The sequence below is a fragment of the Pristiophorus japonicus genome, chromosome 7 (assembly GCF_044704955.1).
Source record: "Pristiophorus japonicus isolate sPriJap1 chromosome 7, sPriJap1.hap1, whole genome shotgun sequence".
In the NCBI taxonomy this organism is placed as follows: domain Eukaryota; kingdom Metazoa; phylum Chordata; class Chondrichthyes; family Pristiophoridae; genus Pristiophorus; species Pristiophorus japonicus.
Window position 1 is genome coordinate 147320827 of NC_091983.1, and position 9888 is coordinate 147330714.

At 44.0% G+C, this 9888-nt stretch overlaps 1 protein-coding gene across 2 annotated transcripts in view; it reads left to right on the forward strand.

The window, feature by feature from the left end:
* Positions 1 to 9888, forward strand: part of ufl1 (UFM1-specific ligase 1) — an 85928-nt gene that overhangs the window by 68723 nt on the left and 7317 nt on the right. For both annotated transcript variants that reach the window (XM_070885394.1, XM_070885395.1), the window contains exons 14-16: positions 390 to 556; positions 7987 to 8117; positions 8612 to 8692. In XM_070885394.1, the coding sequence (XP_070741495.1) occupies positions 390 to 556; positions 7987 to 8117; positions 8612 to 8692 (379 nt within the window). The remainder of the gene's footprint in view (positions 1 to 389; positions 557 to 7986; positions 8118 to 8611; positions 8693 to 9888) is intronic.

Here is a 9888-nt window from a genome sequence, read left to right on the forward strand (position 1 = left end):
GGAAGAGTGCTAGTAAGAGAACATTATATGGCATGGACCAAAACATTGCAACTTTAATAATAGAGGAATGAAATACAGAATTTATTGTATAATCAAGTGGAGAATTACCTGTGATCTTTGAGGCTGTCTCTGAATGTGTGGATTGTTTGCCATTATTTAGTGCACTGTCACATCAATGATTTTGGCCACCAATTATAATGTCATTTTTGTTTTATGCTGTTTGAGAACCTCAATAATTTACCATTATTTATTTTCATGGTTAAAATAAGAAATGTAATTGCACAGGTTAGTGAAAGTATAGGTATACTCTTTACACATATATATATATATATATTTTTTTTTTTATTGTTCTTTCCAAAATGTGGTTTACAATGTTTTTCTTTTAATAGACCTTTAAATAAAAGCTATCAGGTGGTGTTACGTTCTGTGTTTGTGTCCACCGCCACCTCTGCCTCAGGAGCCAGTCGGAAAAAGACTGTAAAAGAACTGCAGGAGGAGGTCGCGAACATTCATAACAATATAAGGTTGTTTGAGAAAGGAGCCAGACTCTTTGCAGGTAAAAGCCCCACTATATTAATACTGTGAAATGTGTTTCCCATCAATTCCACGAGATGCTCCCCAGCATCGCTAGGGATTTGTGCAAATGTACTTCCACTGACAGCTCATGTAATACACTATTTCGGTAAAGCATTTTGAGTGGCTTGTCATGATACTGTGCTGCACCAACACAGCGCGAACCTGTATAAATTGGATTTCCTTCTTTCTACTGGTAATGGTGATGATAAATGAGAATTGTGATGATTTCTGATACATTCATGGAGAATGGCTTGCAAATTAAAAATGGCATCTTACTTGAACAATATAGGACCACACCTGGACAATTGTCACCGAGTAACTTGTTTAGAAGCACTTGGTTCTCTGGGTTTCCGGCAAGCTTTCTCGGTTGTTTCATGTTTACAAAAGGTAGGCTGCAAAATGATTTCCTCGTTTCACTTGGTTGCTCTGGCGATGCGACCAGGTTAAGTTTTAATGTTCACTTTCCCGATCGTCTGGCAAACCAGACTGTGGACTGAGTTTAGATTAAAAAGTATGTGTTGTCATCTCTAGAATGCAGGTCAATGGAGGTCCATGATAACAATTTATTCATATTTTTAGTAGATAAAAAAGTAAAATCATAAAAGAAGGAAAGATGGAGGGGGGGAAATACAAAGACTTGAACAGTAGGCCATTCAGGCCCCTTGAGTCTGCTCCGCCATTCAATTAGATCATGTCTGATTTGTACCTCAACTCCATTTATCTGCCATTGCTCCATAGCCCTTGAAACCCTAATCTTGAAAATGTCAATTAACCCAGCATCTGCAGCTTTTTGAGCGAGAGAATTCTAGATTTTATTTACTGTGTGGGAAAAGTGCTTCGTGATTTCACTTCTAAATGGCCTCGCTCTAAGATCATGCACCTTTGTTCGGGATTCCCCCAACAGAGGAAATAGTGGGGGAGGGGAGGGGAGGGGGGAATTGGGGTTGGAGACTTGTTTCGGACGAACGTGTCCGACCCGAAAAAAAATCTACGAAAATACCCAGGAGGAACGTGGGATTCCGGTCGGAGGTCTTCATTCGCTTTGCAGCGTACATGCTGAAATCATGTGAGTCTGGACCACCAATCACTATCTAGTATTCTTATTGATAATAATGGTTCTATCAGCAAGAATACCCCTAAAACAAGAAACACAACATAATAAATAAAAAAGCACCTTACATATTTAAAATTAATTGAATTTGAATTAAATTAAATGTTTTAGAAAATTTTTTGAATGTGTTTTAATAGGTTTCAAAATAAACTTACCTTTTAATGGACAGGGTTTTTAAAACAAAAGTGATTAATTTAATTTTTCTATGTTTTAAAACTCTTACGCTGGTAAAAGTAAGCTATATGCCTGCTTTTACCAGGCGTAAGAGTTTGAAGGACATTCGCTGGGCAAGAGTTGGGCAAATAGCCCAACCTCTGCCCCGCGGATGTCCTTCCTACGGGGATGCGTTCGATTTGTTAGAAAAGCCGGTTCTTGGCGCTTGCGCATTGTCCGGTGAGAACCGGCATTTGCGAGGCCTCTTTGGGAGCGTGCGCACATCATGCGCACATCATACGCACCCGGAGAGGCCGCAATTTTCGGCCCAGTTTCTCTGGGAGGAATTTTGACCTAAAAGAAACAGGTGGGTTGGGGGCATGGGGGTAGTTACAGTGTTAAAAATGTGAATCCTGACCTCAACCTGCCTCCAAACCCATCCACTTCCAGTTTTAACAGAGGTAGGATAGTGAGCAGCCAATCCGCTGCCAGGAGACAGGCCATCTATTTAAATATAATGAGGCTGGAAATCTCTACTTTAACCTCCATTTTGCATTGAACTTTAGCTGGTTGGGTTTTGTATACCTCGTGAAACCCACTAGCTAAAGCAAAGCAAGGGCTGCTGCATCCAGGAGTTAAGTGCCTTTACACTACCTTCTGAATCTAGGGTCCCTGCGTAGCCCACTCTTGCTATCGGAGACCCCCCCCGGCCCCACGAGGCCTCCGATTTCCCCCCCACCCCCATGCCGGTGCAATGGCCGCCCTCGATTAAGCTTCAGACCACCCCACCCCACTAGGAATACCCCCCCCATGTTCCTCCGGTGCGATGGCCGTTCCACAGCTCCCAGGTGAACATCAGACCCCTCTTTCCCCCCGCCCCCCCTGCTATAGCCGCCCTCCATCGAGCTTCAGACCACCCCACTTCTTCAGGCCGACCTCCTCTGTGCGACCTAGTACGCTGGCCTACCCACATACCAATCTGACTGGCTGCGGTTGGAAACGGAGACTTTCCATTCAAATCAGGTCCTGCCATTCTCCTGGGTTTCCCGACCGCCTCAGAGACCTCCTGCCTTCCCCATTAAAATTCATCCCTCTTTATCTACCCTATTAAAACCATTATTTTAAAGTCCTTCAATAGCTCACCCCTCATGCATCCAAGCTCAAAGGAATTCAAGCTATGTTTATGAAACTTGGCCTCTAAATGTAACCTTTTAGACCCAGTATCATTCTAATAAATCTGCACTATAACGTCCTCCAGGAACAATGCATCCTTCTTGAGGTGCAATGCCCAAGGCCCTGTACAACCTCTAGATGGGGTCTGACCAAGGCTCTGTGCACTGAAGCACCACTTCCTCACTTTTATATTCCAGCCCCCTTGATGCAAAGGTTAACGTTCTATTAACCTTTTTGATTACATTTTGTACCTGTGATTTGTGTACATGGACACTTAAATCTCAAATTTAATATTGGCCCTGAAATTCCGGTCGGAGGCTTCTTTCAAACGAACGCCTCCAACCGGAGAATTTTTATGAATTTACCTGGTGGTCCTGGTGGGGGGGGCCTTCTCTTCCCGCGCTGCGGAGCGCGGTCCCGTCCTCCAGGTTCCAACGCAGACAGTGCAGTCATGTGTGACTGCACAACCAATCAGGTAAAGCATTCTCATTCATAGCAATGAGTTCTCATTGCTATTAATGAGGGGAAAAAAATAAACACACTAAACAGCATAATAAAAAATAAAAAGCATACCTCACATAATTAAAATTAATGGAAATTAAAGATAATAAATGTCGTAGAAAAAAATATATATTCCGATTTTTTTTTTTAAGTTTTGCAATTAGGGTTAAAAATAAACTTACCTTAGTGAGCAAGGTTTTTAACATTAAAATGTGTCTTAATTTTTTTAATGTTTTTGTATGTTTTAAAACTCTTACGCTGGTAAAAGTAGGCTTTGCGCTGGCTTTTACCAGGCACAAGAGTTTTAAGGACATTCGCTGGGCAAGAGATGGGCAAATACAGCAATCTTGCCCATGCGAATGTCCTAGCTATGAGGATACGGAGGAACTGTCTAGCCAGAGCTTGAAAATTGTAAAAGCTGGTTTTCGGCGCATGCGCATTGTGCGCCAAAAACCAGCTTTTGCGATACCTTCCCAGGTCTACACACTCGGTACGGACCCAGGGCGGCCGGGATTTCGGCCCCATTCTCATCCTTGTGTTCAAATCCCTCCATAGCCTGACTTCCCTATCTCTGTAACTTCCTACAGCTCTCTGAGGCTTGTTAGCAAAATTAAAGTTAATGGGATAAAAGAGGCAGCAGCAGCATGTATACAAAATTGGCTAACGGATAGAAAACACAAGAGTTGTGTAGTGCATGGTTGTTTTTTGGACAGGAGTTCAGTACTACTGCTGTTTTTGATATACATTAATGACTTGGACTTAGGGGTACAGGGCACAATTTCAAAATTTGCAGGTGACACGAAACTTGAAAGTGTAATAAATGGTGAGGAAGCTAATAATAGACTCCAAGAAAAGATAGAGAGGCTGATGGAATTGGCGGACACATGGCAGGTGAAATTCAACACAGAAAAATGTGAGGTGATACATTTTGGCAGGAAGAGTGAGAAGAGACAATGGTACAATTTTAAAGGGGGTGCAAGAACATAAAAACCTGTCGGTGTTTGTGCACAAATCTTTGAAGGTGACAGGACAGGTTAACAAAGCAGTTAATAAAAGCATATGGGATCCTGGGCTTTATAAATGGAGACAGAGTACAAAAGCCAGGAAGTTATGCTAAACCTATGTAAAACACTGGTTCGGGCCCAGCTGGAGTATTATGACCAATTCTGGGCACCACACTTTAGGAAAGACGTTACTAATTTCAAGAGGGTACAGAAGAGGCTTATTAGAATGGTCCCAGGGATGAGGGACTTCAGTTACGTGGATGGGCTAGAGAAGCTGGGGTTGTCCTCCTCAGAGCAGAGAAGGCTAAGAGGAGATTTGATAGAGGTGTTTAAAATCATGACCAGTTTAGATGAGAATAGATAAAGTTTCCAATGGCGGTAGGGTCAATAACCAGAGGACACAGATTTGAGGTGATTGACAAAAGAACCAGAAACGATATGAGGAAAAAAAAATGACAAAATGAATGGTTAGGATTTGAAATGCACTGCCTGATAGGGTGGTGGATACAGATTCAATTGTAACTTTTAAAAGGGAATTGGATAATACTTGGGGGAGGAAAAATTGCAGGGTATGGCGAAAGAACGGGGGAGTGGGACTAACTGGATTACTCTTCGAAAGAGCTGGCACAGACTCGATGGGTCGAACGGCCTCCTCCTGTGCTGTACTATTCTATGATTCTATAACTCTGCATTTCTCCAATTCTAGCCTCTTCGGCAGTCTCATATTATGTGCCTTCCCCCCCCCCCCCCATTGGTAGCCATGCCTTTAGTTGCTGAGGCCCTCTGCTCTGGAATTCTCTGTTCTAATATCCCCTTATGTGGCTGTTGATAACGCTCCTGTGAAGCTCATTGGAATGATTTCCTATGTTAAAGGCGCTATATAAATGCAAATTGTTTGCTCACAGTGCTTGTTGGTATCTCAAAAATGGTCAATCCAACAAATACCAAAATTTCCTGGATTTGCTAAGACTTTCAGGCTTAAATCTTAGGAAAAATAAAAATCCTATTGATAATTTAATATATTTATTCATTTATTTTATCAGAGTATTATTTCCTTTTTTCTAGTTGCTATGCTTTGTATTCTGTCGCAAGTAATGCTGTCAGACTTGCTTCCTTTTTCACAGCAAACTCTATTGGGATGCGTTGCCTCCCTAGACCTAATCTCTCTCGAGGTAGCATTTGACTGGTACCATTCCCTGAATGTGTAACTTGTTAGAACTGGGAGGACATGCTACAAAAGCATGCTGGTCAGACAGGAGGGAGACTGCAGGACGTCACTTGAGCATGAAGAGGTGTTTGGTATGGAGTGAGGGAGGAAGGAATCAGAAGACACCCGAAACAAAAATGATATTGGTAGAGAAGACTTTACCAACGTTGGATTTTTGACTCCTATTTTCCTGCTCCTCGCACAGTTACCATGATTACCTACAAGGCTCTGGATAGCAGCAAGTTCCACCTTTATTTATGGCCCAATGCCCCACCTCAAGCTACTGTTTTCAGCTTTCTTGAATATGAAACAATAAGTGTAAAAAGTTATTATCCCAGGTTTGAATGCTGTTTTCTGTTACGATCCACTTACTACATAAACCACTGCACCTAGCACATTAACATGCGAGCCTTGAAATTTAATTAATTGTGTAAAATTGAATATAGGCAATATAATGGCACAGTTGGTAAAGGTTGTGAGTATTTGAACCACAGGCCAAGGAGGTCTCTGACTCGTCTATACTGAGATAACTGATCTCAGACGGACTTGTAGTAGGAACAATGAAATTGGCCTCCGCGTTGTTTTTTTTTAATTGTTCACGGGTTGTGGGTGTCGCTGGCAAGACCAGTATTTATTGCTCATCCCTACTTGCCCTTGAGAAGGTGGTGGTGATCCACCTTCTTGAACTGCTGCAGTCCGTGAAGTGAAGGTACTCCCACAGTGAGCAGACTTTCTAGCAGTTTGGTACAACTGAGTGACTTGCTAGGCTGTTTCAGCGGGCAATTAAGAGTCAACCACATTGCTATGGATCTGGAGTCACATATAGGCCAGACCAGGTAGGACAGCAGATTTCCTTCCCTAAAGAAAGAAAAAGACTTGTATTTATATAGCGCCTTTCACAACCACCGGACGTCTCAGTGCACTTTTCAGCCAATGAAGTACTTTTGGAGTGTAGTCACTGTTGTAATGTGGGAAATGCGGCAGCCACTTTGCGCACAGCAAACTCCCACAAACAGCAGTGTGATAATGACCAGATAATCTGTTTTTTGTTATGTTGATTGAGGGATAAATATTGACCAGGACACTGGGAATAACTTCCCTGCTCTTCTTCGAAAAGTGACATGGGATCTTTTACATCCACCTGAGAGAGCAGATGGGGCCTCAGTTTAACGTCTCATCCGAAAGAAGGACATTGGTAAACCAGATGGGTGTTTACAACAGTCCGGTAGTTTCATGGTCACCATTACTGATACGAGCTTTTTTTATCTTCACATAAGGGAAGATATAATTGCCTGGGCTTTTGCTCCTGATTGTTATCTAGCAAGCCCTGCTGGCATTGTAGCATGAAGTAACTGAGTCGATTGATATGGGTAGTGCGGTTGATAATGTGTACATGGACTTTCAAAAGGCATTTGACAAAGGGAAAGTGGCTTCGTAGATACAAAATCGGATGCAAGTTATGATCTGCAATTCACTGCCCGAAACGGTGGTGGAAGCAGATTCAGTAGTAACTTTCAAATGGAAATTGGATATATACTTGAAAAAGAAAAGATTTCAGGGCTATTGGGAAAGAGTGGGGGAGTGGAACTAATTTGATAGTTTTTTCAGAGCTGGCACAGGCACGATGGGCCGAATGGCCTCCTTCTGCAAAGTATGATTCTGTGAATAAAGAGAGGGTCAGATCCCTTGTGAAGAATGGCCATTCGGATGATGTACTGTAGGTGGCTTGATTCCTGTGGAACTATAACCTACCAAGGGGTCTTTGCCTCCTCCCGTGCGGGGGGGCACGGGTAAAGAAATATGTCATCTTGGTTTTCCACTCATCTAAGCAGGTAAATCTTGATGAGTAATCTTCCCCTGACACAGCTTGAGGTTTCTGATACCTTCAGAATCCCTCTTTGTTAACAGCCTTGGAATATACTTCCAGCTATTTGTTGGCTCTTTGTTATAGACAGCACTAATTGCAACATACAATAGAAGAGATTTGTGAAATTTACGGGAGTGATTGCATTTATGAATCAGCTTATGTGTGCACTTAGTATTTCAATAATTGTAAACCTCATCAACAGCCTTTTTACAGCAAACTTACTATATGCTAGAGCGGTGACCATTGCACTGTGCATCCAGGAAGTGCGGTTGTTTGCCAACTGTGATGTGCTGAAAATTTGAACGTCAACATATGCTTGATAATCACATTTGCCTAATGGTGTTCCCTTTGTTAGTTATGATATGCAAACGAATCATGTTCTTGGATATTTTAGATGACACACACGTTCAACTAGGAAAACATTTATTGAAGACAATATGCACCGATATTTCCAATCTCCTTTTCAACTTCTTGGCTGGAGACCTGATGATGGCAGTGGAAGCCTACACTACAATAACCTCTGAGGTACGGAGAGCTGAGTGTGTGTGAAGTGAGTTTGTGCCATTTATTCTTACTCCTTTTACTTGGTGAGGTTAAATTTGAAATTAATTGTGGTATTTACAGATCTAGCAGTCAAGCAGTTTTCAATCTGCAACATAAAAAAGGCCCTGTATTCTCAAGACTAATAACCCTGGGTCAAAGGGATGAAGAATGTGTGATGAAGATTGTAATATTTTAGGCTAAAGCACAAGGATTAAATAAATGAGTAGCATATGTTTTGCACATCAAGTGCCGTTACTATTGTAGTGAGTGAAGACAACTTATATTCTCCACCATATTGATCTTTGGTCAAATATTTCCATTGCTGTATGTTTTGGGCTCGTATTGGCAGTACCTCGTACTTCCATGGAAGTGGAGAGTTTGCCCATGAAGTGCCCTTGATTTATCAGTTTATAGTGTTCATTCATGTAACCAGGTAAAGTTGTGGAACTTCTGAAGAAATGTTTTTTTATGTTCAGCTCAGATTGAAAATCTTGGCAAAACTACCTGAGGAAACCAGAGGCCCACTCTCGAAGCTCCATAACTCGTTGAATGGCAAAGTAAGTTTTGACTCTTCAGTTAATGTTCAGCAAAGTACAATTTTTTTTTTAAACCTTGGCTAACGGGTTGAATTTTACAATGATTTCTCCATGTACTGTGCCATTATGCGCCAGAAAACTAGTGCTGTTAAAAGGTCCTGGTGTATAGGGATCATTTTGTGCCAGCGAGATCTCCCTCTGACAGTAGGGTTAGGATGTGAGCTCTCCCTCCAGTAAGCTGCTTCCAGGGTTATCCTATCTCCTTGCCCTTGCTCTTGCGCACTAGTGCTCGGTGAGTCTCCCATCTAGCCTAGATGGTGAAGCATTATATAGGGAACGGTAGCATAACGGTTAGTTACTGGACTAATGATTCAGAGACACGAGTTCAAATCCCACCACGGCAGCTGGGGAATTTAAATTCAGTTAATTTAATAAATCTGGGATAAAAAAGCTAGCATCAATAACGAGACCATGGGCCCAAGTTTCGGGCCGTGCCTAGAACGGCGCAGCCCCGACCTGGACGCCTGTTTTTCGCGCCACAAAGTGCGCCTAAAACTCCGGCTCCCTGCTGGTCCTCTGGAGCTGGGCGTGGCGCAGCACGAGCTGTAGGGGACGGAGCTCGGTCCCTGCGCTGAAAACAGTGCCGGGACCTCTGCACATGCGCGCCCACTGTAGCTCCAGGAGCCCAAAACTGTGTGGGAGGGGCCCAAGCACGCAGCCCCTAGCCCTGGCCGAATGGCCTCACTGAGGCTGCGTGGATCAGGCTGCACCTCCCTCGTCCAGCTCCTGCTTCCTCCCCTCACGACCCGACCTGACTCGGCTCCTGCTCCCGAGCCGACGCCCCCCCCCCCTGCCCCCGGACCCGACCTGACACGACTTGCGCTCCCCCGGACCCCGGACCCGACTCGGGCTCCCCCCCCCCCCCTTCCCTTCTCTTTCCCCCCTTCCCCCTCCCCCCTTCCCCCCTCCCCCCCTTCTTCCCTTCTTCCCCCTCCCCCCCTTCTTCCCCCCCTTCTTCCCTTCTTCCCCTCCCTCCCTCCCTCCTCCTTCCCTTCTTCCCCCCCCTCCTCCTTCCCTTCTTCCCTCCTTCCCCCCTCCTTCACTTCTTCCCTCCTTCCCCCCTCCTTCCCTTATTTCCCCCCTTCCCTTATTCCCCCCTTCCCTTATTCCCCCCCTCTCCTCCCCCCCCCCCCCTCCTTCCCCCCCCTCTCTCCTTC